At 40.2% G+C, this 21351-nt stretch overlaps 4 protein-coding genes across 8 annotated transcripts; all 4 read left to right on the top strand.

Annotated features, from left to right (window-relative positions):
• Positions 1 to 569: 569 nt before the first annotated feature.
• Positions 570 to 3713, top strand: LOC112177547. The gene is made up of 2 exons (XM_024315830.2): positions 570 to 954; positions 1610 to 3713. The coding sequence occupies exon 2, from the start codon at positions 1799 to 1801 to the stop codon at positions 3353 to 3355; it is 1557 nt and encodes a 518-aa protein (XP_024171598.1). The 5' UTR covers positions 570 to 954; positions 1610 to 1798; the 3' UTR covers positions 3356 to 3713.
• A 7-nt stretch (positions 3714 to 3720) lies between these two features.
• LOC112177548 lies at positions 3721 to 6390 on the top strand. Its single transcript, XM_040512174.1, has 4 exons — positions 3721 to 4050; positions 4516 to 4827; positions 5347 to 5449; positions 5550 to 6390. The coding sequence occupies exons 1-4, from the start codon at positions 3770 to 3772 to the stop codon at positions 6198 to 6200; spliced, it is 1347 nt and encodes a 448-aa protein (XP_040368108.1). The 5' UTR covers positions 3721 to 3769; the 3' UTR covers positions 6201 to 6390.
• Positions 6391 to 7841: 1451 nt separating this feature from the next.
• LOC112177549 lies at positions 7842 to 11507 on the top strand. The gene is made up of 6 exons (XM_024315832.2): positions 7842 to 7974; positions 8322 to 8804; positions 8887 to 9111; positions 9224 to 9316; positions 10542 to 10661; positions 10771 to 11507. Exons 2-6 carry the CDS (start codon positions 8322 to 8324, stop codon positions 11239 to 11241), a joined length of 1392 nt encoding a protein of 463 aa, XP_024171600.2. The 5' UTR covers positions 7842 to 7974; the 3' UTR covers positions 11242 to 11507.
• Positions 11508 to 13187: 1680 nt separating this feature from the next.
• Positions 13188 to 15779, top strand: LOC112177550 (selenium-binding protein 2-like). 5 transcript variants are annotated; one of them, XR_005803803.1, is made up of 6 exons: positions 13188 to 13580; positions 14289 to 14347; positions 14893 to 15063; positions 15244 to 15290; positions 15402 to 15519; positions 15642 to 15779. XR_005803803.1 is itself a non-coding variant. In XM_040511839.1 (6 exons), the coding sequence occupies exons 2-5, from the start codon at positions 14251 to 14253 to the stop codon at positions 15450 to 15452; spliced, it is 366 nt and encodes a 121-aa protein (XP_040367773.1). In that variant the 5' UTR covers positions 13188 to 13580; positions 14222 to 14250; the 3' UTR covers positions 15453 to 15519; positions 15642 to 15779. The 5 variants fall into 5 exon arrangements, 1 of the variants encoding a protein (XP_040367773.1); XM_040511839.1 differs by having other exon boundaries at positions 14222 to 14347; XR_005803802.1 differs by having other exon boundaries at positions 13189 to 13601; positions 14888 to 15063.
• The last annotated feature ends 5572 nt before the right edge of the window (positions 15780 to 21351 follow it).

The raw sequence follows: 21351 nt of genomic DNA on the forward strand, positions 1-21351 counted from the left end.
TTTTGACTACTGGAACCTGCAATAGAGAATACCCTTTTTTATTCCGTGGCTGCACCGTATCTAATGAGTTTTAGATACAGTTATCCATATTTTTTAAAGCAAAAGATACAGAATAAAATATGTATCCTATAAGGCTTATTCTAGTAGTGGTTTATATCTTAGGACCGGGCTTCATTTCCTACTTTGTATAAAGGATTTCTTCTTGTGTAATTAATTAGACTTCTTCACATTTATATACCTCATATTTTGTTCAGGTATTCATGTTTCACTACTACAAAAATGTCCTAAGGGGACACATAAAATAGGGACAAATGAAAGATGTGTGCCTCTAAGTGAGCAATAGGTACATAAGAAGATATGTGTGCCTTTTGTTAGAAAATGGACGCATGAAGTGTCCCCATTTGATAAAAATACCACATACACATTGCAAATATGTAATTCTAATCTCCACATTCTCTCTCCTCTGTGAAAAGGGACAGAAGAAGTGTCCCTATATGATACAAATACCACATACGCACTGAGATACCTATTTTTCTCAGTCTCTCTCCCCTTCCATTGTGTATTGTGTCTCTGATCAAAAGACAGAGAAAAGGAAGCGTATATTCGGGTCAACTCTCTCCACTTCTTCACAACCTTTTGCGCCAACACACACATCTCTTCCCTCCATTTCTGTCTCATTCTTACCCAGATCTATTTCTCTCTTATTCTTACCCAGATCTATTTCTCTCTCATTCTTCTCCCTCCACCCAAATTGTTCTTCTTAACCAATAATCAATGTTTTACTCATCGCAACTACCACCATGTGTCCTTGTTTCTAGTATTCTATCAAGTTCCCAGGTTATCTGAGTCTCCGGAATCGATCCCGTTCCAAACTGCCATCTCACCAATTTGTTCGTGGGTATGCAAAGAGCACCAAGCCTCACTTCCCTGGCCTCTTCTTGTATGCCTTCAAAGGTGCTTCTCATACCTCAATGATACCGTCAGTTTGAAACTAGAAAAATTAATTCTCATGTTTAATGGGTTTATTGGGTTTCAGTTATTGATGAAAATTACTAATGTAATTTGATAGTTTGGGACATTTCAGAGCAAAATTTTGCTTCAGTTCTTCCAAAGCTTGATATCTCTTCTTTGTGCCCACCAACTCTATATTTACGTTTATCAATGTTTCTTTGACGTTGTGCACTGAAAGTTATAGTTCCCTTGTTCATTTATAATTGGACTTGTAATCTGAGTGGAATACTTATTTTAGGTCGAAATTTGGGTTCTATTATCAATTGTCAATTCATACATTATTCCCTCTGAAGTTTGAAAATTGTTTTGGAAGGATATTTTTGTTTTTCAATACTATTGTGAATTTGAAATGTGAGTTCAGTACAATGAAATTTGAATAAAGCTATGGTAATGTGATTTATGATTTACAGCATTAGGTAATCAACAAGTTTCTCCGTCCTAACTTTGAAAGGCATTTCAGTTGTTGAGCTGGTTTGTTTTCTCATTTTTGTTTCTGATTTGATTAGATTCATATTCAGTAATGCTTTTAATTGTTATGTTGAAATTTCTTCCACTTATGCCACTGTGGAAATTGTTTGAACGTTTTGCTTTTCTGTAGGTTGTAGATTTGTGGGTTCATTGGCAACTTTGTCTCTATATAATTCAAGGTCTCAGGCTTCTCAAGAGTGGATGTCCCTTACACTACAAATTAGAGCTATGACAGCGAGGGTGTTGCACAATCATTCTTACTGAAAACCATTGCAGCTGAAAGGTGCCCCTATTCTTCAGCTGCCTCATTTTCAGTATTATGGATAAAGAATGGGTATTTTTGCACCGGCGTAGTGATGAATATTTGCTTGGCCTTCGAGCTTTCATCTCCCATGCAGTGGCTGTTGCTGGGATTGATGGAAACATCAAGTGTCCATGTAAAGTTTGTGGTAATAGACATCAGAGATCAGTTACAGATGTTGAAGATCATCTACATATAAGTGGAATGGATGATATTTATGCTAATGGTATCTGGGACAAGCATGGCGAGACAATCCCTAATGTAACTGATGAAATTCACCATATGTTTCAGAATGAGGATATGTCCAGCTTGTTGGCTGATGCCTTTGGGATGCATGATTATATGGCTGAACTAGATGTTGTTGATGAACAATCCTCTCCTCCATATGGGCCAACTCCCTATGCTGCCAAGTTCTTCAAAATGGTCGAGGAGGCCCAAACAGAATTGTATCCAGGTTGTGGGAAATCAAAACTATTATTTTTGGTGCGTTTGTACCAGGTCAAAACTATGTTTGGTATGAGTGATTCATGCTTGAATGCAATGTTGACCCTCATAAAACAGTGGTTCCCAAATGTGGATTTGCCTGAATCCTTTTACAAGGTGAAGAAGTTCATTACTGACTTGGGTTTGACATATGAAAAAATTGATGCTTGCCCGAACGATTGTATGTTGTACTACAAAGAACATGCCAATGATACATCCTGCCATGTCTGTGGATCTTCTCGTTACAAGAGAGTTGCAGATTCTGAGAATCCAAGTCGTTCTCGAGTTCCTCAAAAGGTATTACGGTACTTCCCATTGGGCCCAAGACTTCAACGGCTTTACCTGTCACGATATACAGCTGAGTCCATGATTTGGCATGCTGAACATAGACCGAAAGATGATGTTTTGAGACACCCGGCAGATTCCAAGGCATGGGAGCAGCTTGATAGTATTGACCCAACATTTGGAAGTGAAGCACGCAATGTTCGTCTTGGTTTGGCTAGTGATGGTTTTAATCCATTTGGCACAATGAGTCAATCTCATAGTACTTGGCCGGTTGTAATGTCAGTGTACAACCTTCCACCTTGGCTCTGCATGAAGAAACCATACCTTATGTTGTCTTTGCTTATTCCTGGCCCTACAAGCCCCGGTAATAATATAGATGTCTACCTTCGGCCTTTGGTGGATGAGTTGAAAATTCTATGGGAAGAAGGGATACCAACCTATGACGCATTTAAGAAGGAAGAATTCAACATGCGGGCTGCCGTTATGTGGACCATTAATGACTTCCCAGCATATGCTATGCTTTCCGGTTGGAGTACGAAGGGATATAAAGCATGCCCTCATTGTGGCCATAGTACCAAGTCTTATTGGTTACCTAATAGTCAAAAATGTTGCTACCTAGGACATCGAAGATGGATTCCAATTCTGCATAGGTTTCAGAGATGGACAGTAGCATTCGACGGCCACCAAGAACATCAGTTACCCCTCATTACCATGACAGGTGCACAATGTTTGCAAGAATTAAGCAGTTTGAGATTTAAGTTTGGCAAAAACATAAAACAATCAGAGAAAAACCCAAAGCGCAAGTGATCAGCTGTGGAAAAGCCCTATGATGGACCCTGGAAAAAGCAAAGTATATTTTATGAGCTGCCATACTGGAAAGATCTGCTATTGAGACACAATCTTGATGTGATGCACATCGAGAAAAATGTCACGGACAGTGTGTTGGGGACCTTGTTGTCTATTGATGGAAAAAGCAAGGATACCTATAATGCTCGTATGGATTGTGTGAATCTTGGGATTAAAAAAAAATTGCATCTAGAGAGTGAAGGGGCTAGACCTCCGAAGGCAGCCTTCAACATGAAGACTGAGAACATGACCATGATTTGTGAAGTATTGGCTTCAAGTAAGCTTCCTGATGGAATAGCCTCTAATATTGCTAAATGTGTTAGAGTTGGAGAGAGAAAGTTAATAGGCCTTAAAAGCCATGATAGCCATATTATAATGCAGTATTTGCTTCCCCTGGCTATCCGGTATGCTCTCCCTAAATATGTTGCAAGGATCTTTATAGAGCTAAGCTCATTTTTTCGCATCTTGTGTACTAAGGTGGGAACTGTTGGCACTTTCAATTCTTTGTCAAAACGGATTGCAATAGTTTTGTGCTTGTTAGAGCATTTAATGCCTCCAGCCTTCTTTGACGTCATGGTTCACTTGCCAATCCACCTAGCTGATGAAGCTGCCATTGCTGGTCCAGTACATTTCAGATGGATGTTCCCAATTGAGAGGTGATCTATTATGCTACTTTCAGCTTAGCTTTATATTTGCATTAAATTAATTTGCAAGTATAGTTCACTTGTTTTAGACTTACACAACTTATTGTTTGAATCAGAGTTAAATGCCTCCTGCCATTTTGGTTTTCCTAGAACTGCAAATCAATCGATGCTTTATGGTAGAAGATAAAGGAGCTAGATAAATATGTTTATCTCATTAGGTATTCTGTTATGTCATGTAATGCCTCTAGTGATTATTCAAACCTATAGTAAAGCACACAGAAAATGCTAGCTTGCTGTTTGCATGAATTAGCTGCAAAGATATTCCTTATTCATATCTCAGAAACATTGTTTCATCTTTTCTATGCCTTCCAAGGAATTTGTAAATTTGGTTTGGGCTATCCCAAGACCCTCATCTTAATAATTGGTTTCTCATTAACACGTCTCACCATAATATATTGATGTAATATTACAATGCAGATTTTTAGGAACACTGAAGAAATATGTTCTAAACAAAGCTAGGCCTGAGGGCAGCATTGCAGAAGGCTACATTGTGGAAGAATGCCTATCATTTTGCGGCATGTATCTTGGTGATACCACAGTGGGACGTATAAATCGGCCGGGGCGGAATGCTGATTTAACTGACAGTGGAAAACGTGTTGGGCTATCTGTGTTTGCAAATCCTGGAAGATCACTTGGTGAGTTTAAATTATTCCAGCTAGATGATGCGGAATGGAATAGGGCACATCGTCATGTCTTGGACAATACACCTGAAGTTTGGCCATATAAACGGTGAGATTAATGTATTTGATATATCTGAATTACATAACTTGTGGTCATTCCTCAAAATTATTTCCATTCCAAGTTATATATTTTTGTTAACTGGAAGTTCACTTTGGTATAGTCCAGTGATTTTTCAAAATGAATTTTAAATTACATAATTATGAAATGATGCTGAGTAATAGGCTTGCTTTTGGTACAGAGTTGTGGCTCTGCTGAATATTGTTCCAATGTATTGTAAATATGAGGATATGTATTCAAGTGTTTCAATTAGGGAATGTTCTACAAGATGGGCTCCAAACAACACGTAAACTTTTTGTGATAATGGTCTATAATGTTTGATGTTATTTCTATCTAAAGTAGAATTCCAATCATCCCTCATGCATATGACTTATACTTTTGTTATAGGAGCATCTACCTTCCTTAATGTACTATTTGAATAGGGTTGTTCTTTCCTGGCTTGTTTAGTTTCCATATTGTGAACACTTTCCTTTATATCTCAGTTCCTAAAAACAATATTTTGGTTGCTAGGGAGTATGTTGAACGTGAGACAAGCAATTTAGGCCCACGTGTGAGTGCAATGGCTGCGGCTAATCAAGCAAATTGCTCTTTCCCTGCATACTTTGGCGACCTGGTAAGTGATTTTCACATATAGCACAAGTTAATTGTTAGTAGACATCATCCCTCATGAGTTCTTGTATCGCATAATAATATTGGAGTATTTATTAACACAGATTGATGACGATTACATGAATGGAGTTGGTGATATTAGTGAGGATTTTTTAGCCCTAGCTAGAGGTCCTACCCGGTGGGCTAGGCGTTGGACCAAGTATATTATGAATGGATATAGGTTTCATGTTAAATCTGTTGATGATGGTAAAACACAGAATAGTGGTGTGTTTGTCGAAATGGAGACAGATAATTATGCTACGGTCAATGACCCTAATCCTAAGTCTGATATGGTGGAATACTATGGCATATTAAAAGATATAATAGAACTGAACTATCAGAATGGCCGTAAAGTAGTGTTATTTGATTGTGATTGGGTGAACGGAAGGCTTCGTCGAAGTGGAATTAAGAAGGATGATTTTGGATTCACCATGGTAAACTTTGAACGGTTGCTACCACCTCCGGACACTTTGGTTTTTGGTGGACAAGCACAGCAGGTGTTTTATGTGCAAGATCCAATTGAGAAAGAGTGGCATATTGCGGTGAATACAACGCCTAGAGATTACTTTGCTATGGGGATGACCACAAATCATGACCTAGTACCGCCACAAGAGTTGGACAATTCAATGATGGAGGATGATGAAGTAGAGGGAAGATGGGATATGACAGACATTCCGACAGCAGAAGACCAGATGTGTTCTGAAGGTGAACCATGAATTTCCAGTTTCCAATTGCTTTATGTCTTGAAAAATTATGTGTCATTTTGTGTATATTGAATGAGCCTGATTCAATTTGTAGACATCAATTAGTTTCACCTTATATCAGTCCATTGATGAAGCTGGTGTAATGTGTACAATGTGTAATGTAATGAAGTTTTTGGTACGTTTACCAAATCTAGTTATTATAATTATTTTGGGAATTTTTTTTTTTTGGTATGAGTTATTCCAAATGAGGATGCATGATAGACTCTTTTGCAAGTTATTAAGTGTCGATTGATCAAGGTGGATCCTAAGAGCAGTCGATTCATGATGCCAAAGGAAATGTAATCGCAACATGATTATTTTTTTTTTTTAGAATATATATTCACAACATGATTTAGACTACCCCCAACGTTAGGAACCAAAAAAAGTAAGAAAACAAAATGCATACACTACCCTAAGTTGAATTTGTGAACATAACTGACATTATCTCTAAAATACTGACTCTTAATTTACATGTGTTCACCACGACCAACCATCTTTTTCGTCCCAATCTCTTTCACTAGCTTCTTCTTTAACCCTACCTTCATTGATTGTAGTTCCAGCCTTGTTAGATGTCATGCTACAGACTTCTCCCTCACTTTCAGCATATTGGTCTCCATGATAATGAGCAGTACTAATAATCTCGGTTTCACCACTATTTGAATATGTTTTCGGTTGTAGGTGTGCAGATGGAGTTAAATGAGGGCCGGTGCGTGGAATATTTGAAGCCGCACGCGGTGGCGTTCCAAATTGAAACACACCATCATTTGGGTGAGGCCTTGCATGTTGTCTACGAGCATCATCGATAGCTTGTTGGATACGCTCTTGTGATGTTTGTAGTGTGGGGACTAAGATTCTTAACATGTCTCGTGCATCGATGTGTGGCGGATTAGGAAGGGCCTCACTCGACGAGTTAGCAGGAGAGTGTTCACGTTGATTTCTCTCATTCGGTGCATCATCATAATATAGACGGCGAGATGATTTAGCACCGCGCTTCATTATTTCACTATATTAAGAAAACGAAAAAAAAATTAAGTTTAAATTTAAAGGAGATCTCTAAATGAAAAGTATATATTAAAAAAAAAATTGTATTATCAAAATCTTGATAAAGACTTCGGAAAGAAATTTAAAGCCTTAAGACATCCACTAGTAACTAGCTACTACTAACCTTCAAAGAAATTGTCGATGCACTCGATCCAAAGACTGATTTCTAATGTGTGGAATTTCTTGTGGGTTGGGACTTGGGAATGTTATTTATACATACATTGGCCAACGTTGGTTGGGCTAGAAAAAATAAAAGATCATTTAATGCTTTTTCTGTTCACCGTATAACAATTATAAATATAATGAATTAGGCTAATTGGAATCTCTTTTTAATAAAGAGATGAGAATATTGCAGCCTTACAGTATCACAAGCCAAACAGTTCCAATGCTAGGTCTTTTCGTTGTTTGAGATAAGGGCGGGATAGTGCAAGATTCCGCCAAAAATTTTGGCTTCCCGCATATAATTTTTGCTTCAAAAATCAAAAGATGGACACGCGTGCTTTATTGCTTATCGTTCTGTCAATCAAACGAAAGGTGGACCTTCATCATCTGCACACGAGGATGGGTTTCTTTGTTTTGGGCAAAACCACTTTTTTAGAAAATTAATCTTCATCAAGTCGTCAATCCTAGAAGGCAATAGGCAAATAGAAAAGCTGGAAAAAGCATCTACAATCGTGCTGATCTTCAAAGGTGTCGGCTGGTAGAGGTTTGTCCTATATCTTTTACATATATTTTACTTTTAGCTCTTTATATATGGTTTGTCTGATCTATCTGCCTAAACTCTTAATTAACTTGTGCAATTAGATCTATATGGCGTTAATGGCATGATTGTAATGGACGTTGTGCACTGAAAATTGTTTGATGATTGTTGGTGGAATAGTTGAATAACAGGACATGATGAGTTAATAGTTAAGCAATCTTTATTTGGAGTGTTGTTGTTGGTTACTTTTGAATCATATGGGTATAGGGTTTACTCATTCATCTGGAACCATATATGAATATATGCAAATAACAATTGCAGGTTTCAGTAATCTGATTAATTGTTATGTGCAGATGAGTGATTATAACTTGCAACTCTTAGGTAGCGTATCTGAAGTCAATAATAGCCAAGTTGTTAGCCAACACACACAAAATGATGATGAAGATGAAGAAATTCTTATGAGGATGATTATGGGAGATCATAACATGACACCAAACCATGCCGATCGCGTGGTGAATGAGATGAATGCATCTAGAGGATCTGTTAATAGAAATATCGGAGATATGAGATCAAAAATTGGACATGGGACCAGGAAGAGGGCTGGAAAAATCAAGAAACACAGGGGTAAAAATAAGGTTAACTTTGGTCCTTATGGCCCTGAGAAGATGCTGTTTAACAAGTTTGGGCAGCCGGTTGCACCAGCTGAAACTGTTGCAAGGTTCTCAAGGTATGTAGGATCACTTGCAAGAGAACCTTCTATGTTTCCAATCAATGTACCTGACTTCAGGAATTTTAAAGGGACCGGAAGGGTTGAAAGTGCATGGGCAGAAATAAAGGTAATATGCATGATCTCTTACTAACTGAAATATGTAGAGCATTTTATGAGGATGATTATTTACTTGTGGAGTTTTTATGTAGGCAAAAATAGATTGGTCTGAGCCACAAACCTTGGCAATTATGAAAAGAATTCAGAAGGTAGTGAAGAAGAAATTAAATGCGCGTTGGAGAAAACACAAGCACAGACTTTATGTTGACTACTATATGGAAAACAAAGGACATGCTGAACGATTTGTATGTCCAGATAGGGATGTGAATCAACTACAATGGCGTGCATTGGTACTTCATTGGGACAAATTTGGTGAGGTACAGTTTTCCCCATAACCATGATAGCCATATTTGAGTTTCGATCTCTATAGTTTTCAGCTTATAAATATAATGACAACTAAAAATGAATGTGGTGGTTTGAAAACAATAGAAAAAATCGATGACTACCAAGAAGAATAGAAGTCAGTTGAAGGTGGCTGCAAACACCGGAACAAAGACATTTGCCCAAATACGATATGAATGGGTGAGATTATAATTTTGGTCGATCGCTTGAATGACCCAAATCTGGTATGGATCTTTTAATTGAAAACATGATATCAAAATTTCCATATAATGATAGTCATACTTATTTGGACAAATAATGCATGGCTGTTGTGATTAGTGTTACTCCTTTTATGGAAAGTTAAAATATTTCGTGCATAACCTTCTTCACAGATTGTTGAGGTATAATATATATATATATATGGCTATATATAAATATATAGCCCACATGTTCAACATCTGGTGATTTTCAATTAAAACAGAAACAAATTAATCAAAATGCTATGCAATTACTAAGGGATACCATGTCACTAGTAATAGTACTACTGGACATATATGCATACTAGTAGTTAAGTTGTAACAATTATTATCAGTTCATCACATATGAAAGCATGCTGCTATATAATTAAAGTGCATTTCATTTTCAATTAAATATATGCAAAATCATCTTCCTAAAGAGTTTTGGGTTCTTGAAAATCACTAATGGTATTTAACTTATGGGTATATGTGTGTGTGTTCATACAAAAGTATTCATGTCTCTGCATCTAAGGGCCGGAAGTAGGAGTAGTTTCTTGTTAACCATGAATGGACTAATCATTTCAGTACAAATGGATCAAGTTCAGACCATCAACATGATAATGGTCTCTTGTAGAGTAAAAGTCTGAAGCTTACATGCTTTGGCCTATTCCCAGATTTTAGTAATTCAATGTGCGGTTTGGAAAGAGTTGTTTTTTGGCAATAACGTATTTAGTTACTTCTCTCATCAATTATGAAGTTAAAAAATGATTCAATATGGCATTGCTTTTTGGTACAATCCTCTCAAAAATTTTGACAACATGGTATAATAGAGTTAAAAAGTGTATGCATAGCTGCCTTCTTATCCTAAAATAAATTCATTGTGCCTTCTGATCCTATTGCAACCTATTGATTGAAAAGTGTATTCATAGCTCCATTCTCATCCCTTTACATCATAAGGTGCCTGTTTAGTTTACCTATTGTCGCTGCACTTACAATGACTTTCATTTTAAACATAAATATTAAAACCATGCCTTTAGCTTTTACGGATCATTGTTCAAACAATCTGTTCATGATAAAACACATCTTCAAGAACCACAGCTGGGGCACATTTTCAAGTGATTGTACTTGGTTTTGCATCTATAGTTCTGGATTACATTTGTGGTTGATTATACACCATCATGGATTGGCAGGAACTTGCAAACGAAGGGAAAGAAATAGATCGCTGCACATTCTGGAGATTGATTCACAGCAAACCAAATAAAGACTGTACTGGGACCGTGCCAATTAATGATGAAGCAGAAAAAATCTTTGTAAGTGTTGTGATATTGGTTGTAGCTTAGTATATATGGTAGCTTAGTATACATGGTTGCTTATTTCTATAATTAGCTTACTTTAAATTAGTTTCTGATTTTGTTGTAGTTGGAATTGGATAAGCTTGAGCAAAGGGAGCGCTTAAATGGTAGGGAACTCACTATAGACTTATTGAATGAATTGTTTTGTGAGCAATTTGGACCAGAGACATATAATGCAGTTCGAGGGTATGGACTGGGAGTAGAGTGGGTTGATGTTCCTGGAATACAAACTGCAAAGCCAGCAGTTTCTTGCGATGTAGCATCACTTCAGTCTGAACTTGAAGCCTCACTTGATGAGATCACGAGGTTGACAGAGGAAGCAGCCAAAAAGGATGAGCAATTGCAAGCTGTCCAAACTCAATTGAATAGCATTGAAACTCGTATTGGCAATCCCTTGCATAGTATAATAAGTGCTGGACCTGATACCATTAAGAAGCTAATAGCAGCACTTTCTGATATCGCAGAGAAGCAACCTCAATCAATCCAAGAAATGCAATCAACTCCAATGGAAGGGTATGTGACTTTACTTGGACACTAGGATGGAAACTGTAGGAAGTTTGTTTTGAAGCATATTGCTGGTATCTATGATTCATCTCTAAGTTAGTATATTGTGGGTCATTTTATTGACATATTGGAGATGAACTATATATATTTTGGGTAATGGCTTCTGCCATATTAGATATAGCAATACTAGCTTGGGTTAGAGCAGAGAAGAACTAATCATGTAATTATTATGGTCTGGGAGAACAATGACCACTTTTGTATATTGCTCTTGGATGAATGAAATTTGTGTAGGAAAGCTAATATTCGGATTTATGTTTGAAAAGTTGATTGAATGTACAAATGTGATTGTGTATTGTATAACACCATATGTATGCTCATGTTGGAGATATATAGGCACACATGTTACATTTGTCCCCAATTGAAATAATAGGTATTTGTATTTATGTAAAAGGTGGTATACAAGGACCCACTAGAATATGTTTTTGTATTTGTGAATAGTTCAAGTATATATCATTCAATATGTATTTGGATGAAGTAGAATACATGAGGTTATATGGGGACACTTGAGCTTGAGATATGTGTGCCATTTAGCAATAGGAACACAAGCAATAGGCACACATATGATATATGTCCCTATAGCTCAATGGGAACACATATTTGTCCCTATAGGTATCAAAAGGCACACATATTATTAGTCCCCTTAGGGCCTTTTTGTAGTAGTGTTTTTACAAGCATTAGCGTCCAATATGCATCAGTTAATTAAAACAGAAATTGAGTGGAATGTCATGATTTTTATGGTGGAGGTAGTTTTGTCTTGATTCCATTTGTGCTTTTCTCTTATGCAAGTATGAATTTGGTAGATGCAATTTGAGGTACTAGATGGCCGGTCGATTATTTTTTTGTTCATCATTTGTGGTAGTCTAAGAGAACAATCTAGAAGGGTCATTTGACTTGTTCATGATATGTTATATTCCTCATGGTTATTTTGTTAGTTGGTTTGCTTTTTGTTACTTCGGGTTGTGATAGTTCGCTATTTTTGAGGATGCATGTTGTACTTGGTACACTATTTTTGATTACTTTGTTACTTTCGAATTGCCTTTCCTCGAGTACTAACAGGCTTAAACTTGCCCATTCATAAAGAATCCTTTCTTCTACATATTTACTCAAGTTCTCGAGCTGTTTTTCCTCCAACCTTGGAAAATCAAACACCCCCGAACAAAATCAAGAAACTAGAGAGATGAAAGCTTATCTTATGCTGGCTGCAGTTGTAGCCATTCTGCAATTGCTTAACCACAGAAGCCTATGTACTGCCACCGGAACTTTTTCGGGCCAAACAAAAACTGACTTCATAAAGACATCATGCAATGCCACAAGGTTTCCTAAGCTGTGCTACAACTCTCTCAAAATCTACGCAGGAGAAATCCAAACCAACCCTAAAGTACTAGCTCATACTGCTCTCAGCGTCGCTCTTGAATTTGCCAAACAAATTCATGTGACAATGAAAACGTTTTCAACATTTCAAGGTTTGGGTCCTCTGGTGAGACCAACAATCTATGATTGAGTGAAGCAACTTGATATCGTTGTAGAGGAGCTCCAAAATTCTAAAGATGAACTGAGCAAAATAGTTCAAGTCTCTAATTCTGGATTTCATATAAGCAATATTCAAACATGGGTTAGTGCTGCACTGACAAATGAGAACACTTGCATGGATGGCTTTGGCGAGCTCACTCTAAAGGGGAAAGTGAAGACTGTTTCTTATAGGCACATAGCTATAGTCACACAATTAACGAGCAATGCCCTGGCACTCTTCAATATAGTTATGCAGTATCATCTAAAGTTTCTCTGCATTAACCTCTATCCGGCTATTATATTCTTTGAGAAAATTGTGAGATTTGTATAATTTACCATGTACTAAAGTTGAGTTCCACTGTTCTACTGTTCCTAAGGCAACAGTAAGGAACAGTTCACGGGGCTTAAAGTTGAGTTCCACTGTTTTACTGTTCCTAAGGCAACAGTAAGGAACAGTTCACGGGGCTTAGGAACAGTCAGGAACAGTTCGTAGGACCGGAAAAGACTGTTCTGCCCTCCTTTGGGATTTTTTTGTTCCGCTGTGTATCGATCTGATCTTCCGCTTTCTTCTAGAGCCGTCTACTCTAATCGCTCACATGCGAGTCAAAATCCACCTCAATACCCAGAAATCAGTACAAAAAGAGCTACTCAAAGAGTCGCAGAGCATAGTGGAGAGTCAAAATCCACCTCACAAAGAACTGTGTTGACGACCATAACTTCCAAAACAGAGCCGACCCAGAAGTTGGTTTTCTCAGACGAGCACAAAGCCACCATCTTTGCTGCAGATCCAAGCTCAGAACCAAGGTTAGCAATTGAATTTTCAGGGTATTGACTCTTCGAGATGATCGGTTTTAGCTTTCGATAAAAACTGTTTTTTTTTTTCTCCGGATTTGTGGCTTTTTGAGAATTTGATTTGAAATTTCTTCTGGGTTGTATAATTGATTAGTCAAGGATTGGATTTTGAAATAGAATTCTCTGTGTTAGCAATAGAATATCTAAATCAGTATATAGCAGGTTTTATTCATTCTGCAGTTGGCACTTTTGAATGCGAGATATTGATTCCAATTGAATAATGTGTAAATTAGGACTTTCCAATTGTATAGTACTTTCATTATTTGTTAATTTAGGATAGAACAATGTATAAAAGATTTGTTCTGAAAGTGGTTTGAATTATCTGTTCAGTCTGATATTTTAAAATACAACACTGATTTCACAGCAGGATTTCCTGAGTAGCTTCTTTGGAAGAATGATCGATTTTTTTTTAATACTAGGAACACAGTGTTATGTGATTCTAGGAAATACCCTTTGAAAGAACCGTTTGTGGAATTGTTGAAAGGGAGATTGAATACTTTTCCCAATGCATTCACCTATCCTGATAGAATACTTGAATACTTTTAATACTTATGAAAAGTTTTATCATGTATATTGTATTGACAATTTTGGACGTGCTGAATGTTTCTCCTAGCACTAGAAAATGATGATTGACTATGCTGTTGTCCCTGTGGCTTCCAGTTTTGGCCTTGAAGAGGATTACAAATACTTGATGAGCTCAATTAGGGAATTTTTGACAGGTGCGTTTTCCTTGGTTTGCTTTTAGCAGCATGCTTTTACCAGAAATTTTGAAATTGTTGCTGTTAGTTGAAGCTCTCTTTTTTCGAGGCATTTAGGCTTGGTTTAATCAGTAGTTGAGTAGATAAAAGGTACTTAAATTAAGAAATTTATGTGAATACAGGGGAGGAGTTGGAGAAGCTCGCTTTAGATGTAGGTTTTTCTTATGCAAGATATTATGATTAAAAATTAGAAAGATGAAAAAAACAGAAAAGCTGGAATCTTAGTTGACTTGAATTAAAACATGATTGATTAGGTGAAGCCCAAAATGTTAAGTCGTTGAGCTTACATTCATATTGATCCCATATGTATGTGAGTTGCATGGTTTTAAATTATAAATTAAGCATTATGAAGCCTATTGGAAAGAAGTTATGCCAAGTGAAATCAACAATATTTTTTTTCAACCATGAGTCTATGCATTGGTTTAGGAAAAATTTACTGATCATTCAATAGAAGGATCCCACTGTATGATATATATCTTATTAAGCATTCTTATCTTTCAGATCAGGTCGCATATATGTGATCAACACAAAAACAGATCCAGAAGCTCCCTCTCTGCATAAAGTTGTTGACCCTGAAGACATCGTACAGAAGATTGGATTGGCATACCCACACACATCTCACTGCCTTGCATCTAGTGATTTCTTCTCCTTGACTCAGAGTTTAATGTCAAGGGAAGGTAATGCCCTCTGTTCCAGTTGTCTACTACTCTATCTTCGTTGGTTGGTTATTTGTTTTTATTGGTTGGTTGTTGGTTTGTCTAAAGAAAAGGGGTACAATTTTGTTTGTTTGATTCTTTTTTCCTTTCATTTTCCTTTTAACAATTTTTTTTTTTTGTCTTTTGACTTGGTTTGTGCAGGTTTCTCAAGCTATATTAAGTTCTTTTTTGAATCAGTTTGTGGAGAGGTTTGTGATTTCAGGGGAAATTTGAAGTATTATGTTTTCAATTTGTATGTTGGTTGATTATAGTGACTAATATATTGGACTCTATTCATGAGGATATATCTTTTGCTGTAGGTTTATCGTCTGGGAGACTGTCACCTCTTTTATCGAAAATGTCCAAGATAACTGTATTTCTTGGTCAAGTCATTGTATCTGATGAACTCTGGCTTGGCCTTGACACCTGCTACCACAGGTGTGTGGAATTTTTCCCTTTCTTTTACTCAACATGGAAATAGTCAATTTCTATTATGACTGATGCTTGGATGGATGAGTCAAAGCCTTATTTTCTTTCTCATTGTGTATTCAAATTTACAGTTTGGAATGAGATCCAGAAGTCATCACTGTCATCTGTTTGACCTGGAGAATGGTAGTATGAGCAACATTGGCTATTCTCAGTTCCAGACCCCCATCAAATTGGCCTACTAATTGATGTCCAGCTGTATCCTTTGAATGTAAGTTCAAATCTTTTGTTGTTACTTTATTATAATTCTTATTGGTTACATGTATCTAATAATTGTGATTATACGCATTTATATGCTTGTAATTATATCTAAAACACTATAAATAAGCAAATCCTCATGTCAATTAATATGTAATTAATCTATTTTTATTTACTTTGAAGAAAATAAGCGGAATTGCGAAAACGAGAGAAAATTGTGTGAAATTGGAGCAAATTGGAGTTTCCGACAAAAGGACTAAATAGTCAATGCGGGTCAACCGTAGTCAACACCATTTAAGGAGCGAAATCCAATTATCTCTGATAATATGTGTGGAAGTGTATTGAGAAGAGAGAAGAAAGACCCAGATGTAGTGGCTGAACTCACCTAGTTTCTACGTGACAATACTGCCGTCTTTGCATGGTCCTACGCTGACATGCCAGGCATCTCCCCCGAGATCATCACACACAAATTGAGTATCAAACCATCCACTTACCCTACCAAGCAGCGACGAAGGGCCTTTGATGAGGAGAGATACTGTGCAATAGGGGAAGAGGTTGCCAAGCTCCAGAGCATTGGATTTACTCACCAAGTAAATTACTCTCAGTGGATTTCCAACTTGGTCATGGTAAAAAACCCAGCGGAAAGTGGCGAATGTGAGTCGATTTTAAGGGCCTCAACAAGGCATGCCCCAAGGACAGTTTCCCGCTACTCAGCATCATAAGCTACTCAGCATGATGAATGCCTTCTCCGACTACAATTAGATCAAGATGCACCCTGGTGACCAAGAGTGCACCTCCTTCACCACCGACAATGGCCTATACTGCTACAATGTCATGCCTTTCGGTTTGAAGAACGCAGGTGTAACTTACCAGCGGCTAATGAATGTTATGTTCGCTGAGCATCTGGAAAAAATCATCGAGGTCTACGTGGACGATATGTTGGTAAAAAGCATAAAGGCCAGCGGACACGTGGCAAACATCAGAATTATATTCGCCATTCTTTTGGCCTACGGTATGCGCCTTAACCCATAAAAATGCTTATTCGGCGTCACCGCCAGCAAATTTCTAGGTTACATAGTCAGTGAGCGGGGCATAGAGGCCAACCCGGACAAGGTACAAGCCATCCTCAACATGAAAGCTCCAGAATGGAAGAAGCATGTTCAAAGCCTCCAGGGAAAACTAACCGCCCTTTCTCGGTTTATCTCAAGACTCACTGACAAATTACACCCATTTTTCAAAGTCCTGAAGACAACCCACAAGAAGGTCATCGACTGGAACCCAGACTGTGAGGCAGCATTCCAAAGCTTGAAGGAGTACTTGGCAGCAGTTCCGCTCCTCTCTATCCCAGTGCAGGGAGAGACATTATACATATACCTAGCGGTATCACAGACAGCGGTAAGCTGTGCCATTGTTCGGCGGGAAGGCCATGATGAGCTCCTAGTATTCTACACCGGCAGAGGCATGAACGGGGCTGAAACAAGATATCCCCCCTGGAGCAGCTTGCTCTCGCACTCATCATCGCCGCTAGACGCCTCTGCCATTATTTTCAGGCCCACACAATTCATGTCTTAACAAATCAACCGCTGAGGCAGGTAATGCAGAACCCTGAGCACTCGGGATGCCTCAACAAGTGGGCCATCGAGCTCAGCGAGTTTGACATTGAGTACAAACCAAGAACCGCCATGAAAGGCCAGGCGGTGGCAAACTTCATTGCTGAGCTTACCGAGCGACAGGTTGAACCCAGCACGGAAATTGTAACCGCTGAGGAACCAGCTCCCCAGTAGTCAGACTGGAACCTACACGTGGACGGCTCCGCTTGCGCCAAGGCCAGCGGCCGGAGTAATCCTAACAGGGCCAGGGGGACTAAACGTGGAATACGCATTAAAATTCAACTTCAAGTCCTCAAACAACATGGCGGAGTACGAGGCCCTCATTGCCGGCCTACTCCTCGCCATCGACTCAGGAGCTGACAATGTCAACATATTCAGCGACTCCCAGTTAGTCGTCAACCAGGTCAGCGACAGTTTCCAGGCCAAGAATCAACAATTGGCAGCATACTTAGGTTACGTCAAGACGCTCCTTAAAAAATTCAAATTTCACACCATCACACAGATCCCCAGGGAAAAGAATGCCAAAGCCGATTCACTAGCCAAACTAGCAACCGCTCAGCCACACCAAAGTCCGACAGACACAAGGGTGAAGTGTCTTGACAAACCAAGCATCACAAAAACCCTAGCGGAGATCTTCAACATTGAGGTAAATCCCAGTTGGATGAACGAGATCATCGAATACAAGCACAATGGAACATTGCCAGAGGACAAGGTCGAAGCACGACAGCTCAAGCGGAGAGCAACCCGCTACAACATCTAGCATGGCAAGCTTTATCGCCAAGGTTCACCCACCCCAACCTCCGGCGTCTAACCCAAGAGGAGGGGAAAGTCATCTTGGCAGCGATACACGGCGGGGAATTTGGAAACCACTCGGGCGCCAGATCCTTGGCCAATCGCACAATGCGACAAGGCTACTTCTGGCCTACGCTTGGCGACGACGCTAGGAGGATATCAAGATCTTTCCACAAATGTCAACAATATGCTGATCTCCCACAGGCCCCAGCAGAACCACTGTCTATCATCATTGGTCCCTGGATTCACTCCACGTGGGGCCTAGACTTGATGGGAAAATTTCATACCGCCAAAGGCCAGTTCAAGTACATCATTGTCGCCATTGACTACAACAGCAAATGGATAGAGGCAGAGCCACTGACGGCAATAACTACCGCTAAGGTACTTACTTCCTCTGGAAGAATATTTATTGCCGCTATGGTGTCCCCCACACAGTCATCACAGACAATGGCACACAATTGAACAATAAGGAACTCATATCTTTCACCGCTAACCTGGGCACCAAGATGAGTTTTGCATTTGTCTCTCACCCCCAAACCAACGGCCAGGTCGAAGAAATAAACAAGATAATCAAGAAGCTGCTAAAAAAGAAGCTCGACGACACCAAGGGTTTGTGGGTGGAGAAGCTTCCAGAAGTTCTTTGGGCCATTAGAACTACCCCAACTTCCGCCACTGGTGAAACACCATTCTGCATGATGTTCGGAACTGAGGCCGTCCTACCCATTAAGGTAACTCAACCTACCGCTAAGGTCGAAGGCTACTGCCCCGAGACCAACGGCGAGGGCGTCAACCTCGACAGAGACCTACTAGAGGAAAAACGACACAAGGCCCATTTGCACAATTTGCAAAACAAACAGCGAGTATCGCGTTTCTACAACGCCAGGGTCAAAGCCCGGAACCTCAAACTGGAGGACTGGGTAATGAAGGAAGTCATTCCACCGCCAACAACACTCCGCCCAACTTGGGATGGTCCATACAAAATTGTGGAAATCGCTAGCCCCGACACCTTCTACCTGTTGGACAAGGATGGCGTCACACCACCCTTGGAATACCGAGCACCATCGATATTACTACAAGTAGTCATACCACTACGCTAGAGCATCTTGGCTTAGCTAAATTTTTGACTCAATATTTAGCTAAAGGAAGCTACCCAACGGGTACAACCCCGCTTTTTGTAAACGCTGACATATCAGCTATCAATGAAATGAAGAATTATTCAAACCATTGTCGCCAAGTCCAAGCACAAGAATCAACTGGCAACGCCAACAATATTTGGTGGACTACGTCTGCTACATCGTGCACTTGGAACAATTTTAATCCCTTTAATGTTTCATTGAGTCACAAAACAGCAGTCAAAACTCTAGCGGTTCAGAAATATTCAAACTATGCAATCAGCAAACGCATCCACACTTGAAAAAAAAATTTCAGAAACAAAATACCAATTTTATATATTAAGGGTCAAGACTACCTGCCCAAGAATATTGTTGAATTACAAAAGGCCTTAGCGGCACAAAAAAAAAAAAAAAAAAACAAAGGCCTCAGCGGCACTACTTCAGGCTGTGGAGCTATCTTCCTTGATGAGGGGCTTCAGCGGCAGTCTCGCCCTCCGGCGGTGGTTGTTGCTCGGACTGACGACTCGTCTGATCGGACCCACGAGCGGTAGGGCTCGGTGTTACAATGGTACTATCCGCTCAGGTGTGGGCGGCCAGAAAGCCAGCACGGGAGACCTCGGACTAAGTAGGAGGCGGGGTCTGTTGAGAATCATCCGCCGGACGCACACCACTCTCCCCGCTACCTGAACGGGCACCCTCAGCCTCGGCGCGAACAACACCCTGCGCTGGCGGTGCATTCTGACTTGACGACCCAACGGGCTAGGACACCTTGACCTAGTTAATGGCGCTCTTTTGCTTCAGTAGCTCCACGTTGGCAACAGCATCGGCCTTTGCCGCCTCAGTCAACGCTTTCTTGTACTCCGCTGACTGCTTAAAAGCCTCCACAGCGGCAGACGCCACACGATGCCCTTCCGCTCCCAGACGAGCAACCTCACCCTCCAGCCTCTTCACCTCAGCAGACTTAGCGGCAGATTCCCGCTGAAGGATCTCAACTTTCTTTACCTTTGCCACCACCTGATCCTTCAGCAGGGCTATGTCTTACTCTAGCTTGGAGAAATGGTCATTCCGCTTCACGTCCCGCGCAACGCCGACAGACAGCTTGCCGCAGGCATCAGCGGCATCACATTCTGCCTTGGTCAGACTCCGCTCCGCATCCGCCAAACTGTCCTTAGTCTCCGCCAGCTCCTTCTAGAGACCCTCGATCTCCTCCTTGAGTTGCAGCTCCACCCGGGGCTGCTTTGAGGTTGCCAAGAACATCTCATGTAGCCCAACGGACAAGTGCCTTAAGGCCGAGCTGTACGACGACTGATCAATGACGGTGGAGCGCACGATTCCCTCCAGCCCGTAGAAGCCCAGCCGCTCGCAGAGGTGGAAGAGAAACTCCCGCTCAGGCTCCGACAAGAATTCGACATATATGGCAAACGAGTTGAGGTCGCTAGTCTATACCTCCGGCCCAGCTGTCACAGTAGCCTTCCAGGGGGCCTGCCTTGCTTTCTTCCGCTGGCGGACCCCAATGGTCTCCACGTCAGTCACATCATCCTCGTCAACCGGGTCATTTTGTCGCCACTTCCCTTGGCGTACCACCTGTGTCACACCAGCGACGACGGGGAGCACTCCCATCTACGGCTCCAGCCCCGCAATAGTCATTGGCTCCTTTGTGGGCGCCACCCTCCCCTTCTGCAACCCACGCCTAATGGCGGGCACCCTCTCTTTCTGCTGCACTAGCGCAGCAGGGACATTGCTTCCGCCAGCTCCCGCCTGCACCACGGGCGAGCTGTCGGGGCTGAGGTGTGAGTGATGAGGCATCGGCAACACTAAGGGAACCTGTTGGAGACATCATTGAGTGTGAAAGTGTGTGAAAATTTGTATATGATGTTCCTTACTTCCAAGTGTAGAAGGTCAAGTTTTTGTAGGGGAAAGGATTGGGGGAAACTTCACCCTAACTAGATCACCACGAAAATAAACCTAGAAAACATATGCAAAGTCTACCTTTTTACAAGTTCAATAGTTTTGGCCCTTTGGAAGCCTAACTACCAAAAGTGATATTAACAATGGATATTAGTGAATCAGCT

This window comes from Rosa chinensis, chromosome 7 (assembly GCF_002994745.2).
Source record: "Rosa chinensis cultivar Old Blush chromosome 7, RchiOBHm-V2, whole genome shotgun sequence".
Lineage (NCBI taxonomy): Eukaryota > Viridiplantae > Streptophyta > Magnoliopsida > Rosales > Rosaceae > Rosa > Rosa chinensis.

Bases quoted from the DNA above. Each gene is read 5' to 3' on its own strand.
- LOC112177550 (XM_040511839.1), top strand. From the start codon at position 14,251: ATGATGATTGACTATGCTGTTGTCCCTGTGGCTTCCAGTTTTGGCCTT. The intron at 15,064-15,243 runs GTAATGCCCTCT...TGGTTTGTGCAG, and splicing joins GAGTTTAATGTCAAGGGAAG to GTTTCTCAAGCTATATTAAG. The intron at 15,291-15,401 runs GTTTGTGATTTC...CTTTTGCTGTAG, and splicing joins TTGAATCAGTTTGTGGAGAG to GTTTATCGTCTGGGAGACTG.
- LOC112177547 (XM_024315830.2), top strand. From the start codon at position 1,799: ATGGATAAAGAATGGGTATTTTTGCACCGGCGTAGTGATGAATATTTG.
- LOC112177549 (XM_024315832.2), top strand. From the start codon at position 8,322: ATGAGTGATTATAACTTGCAACTCTTAGGTAGCGTATCTGAAGTCAAT. The intron at 8,805-8,886 runs GTAATATGCATG...GTTTTTATGTAG, and splicing joins GTGCATGGGCAGAAATAAAG to GCAAAAATAGATTGGTCTGA. The intron at 9,317-10,541 runs GTGAGATTATAA...ATGGATTGGCAG, and splicing joins CCCAAATACGATATGAATGG to GAACTTGCAAACGAAGGGAA.
- LOC112177548 (XM_040512174.1), top strand. From the start codon at position 3,770: ATGCAGTATTTGCTTCCCCTGGCTATCCGGTATGCTCTCCCTAAATAT. The intron at 4,051-4,515 runs GTGATCTATTAT...ATTACAATGCAG, and splicing joins TGGATGTTCCCAATTGAGAG to ATTTTTAGGAACACTGAAGA. The intron at 5,450-5,549 runs GTAAGTGATTTT...TTATTAACACAG, and splicing joins CTGCATACTTTGGCGACCTG to ATTGATGACGATTACATGAA.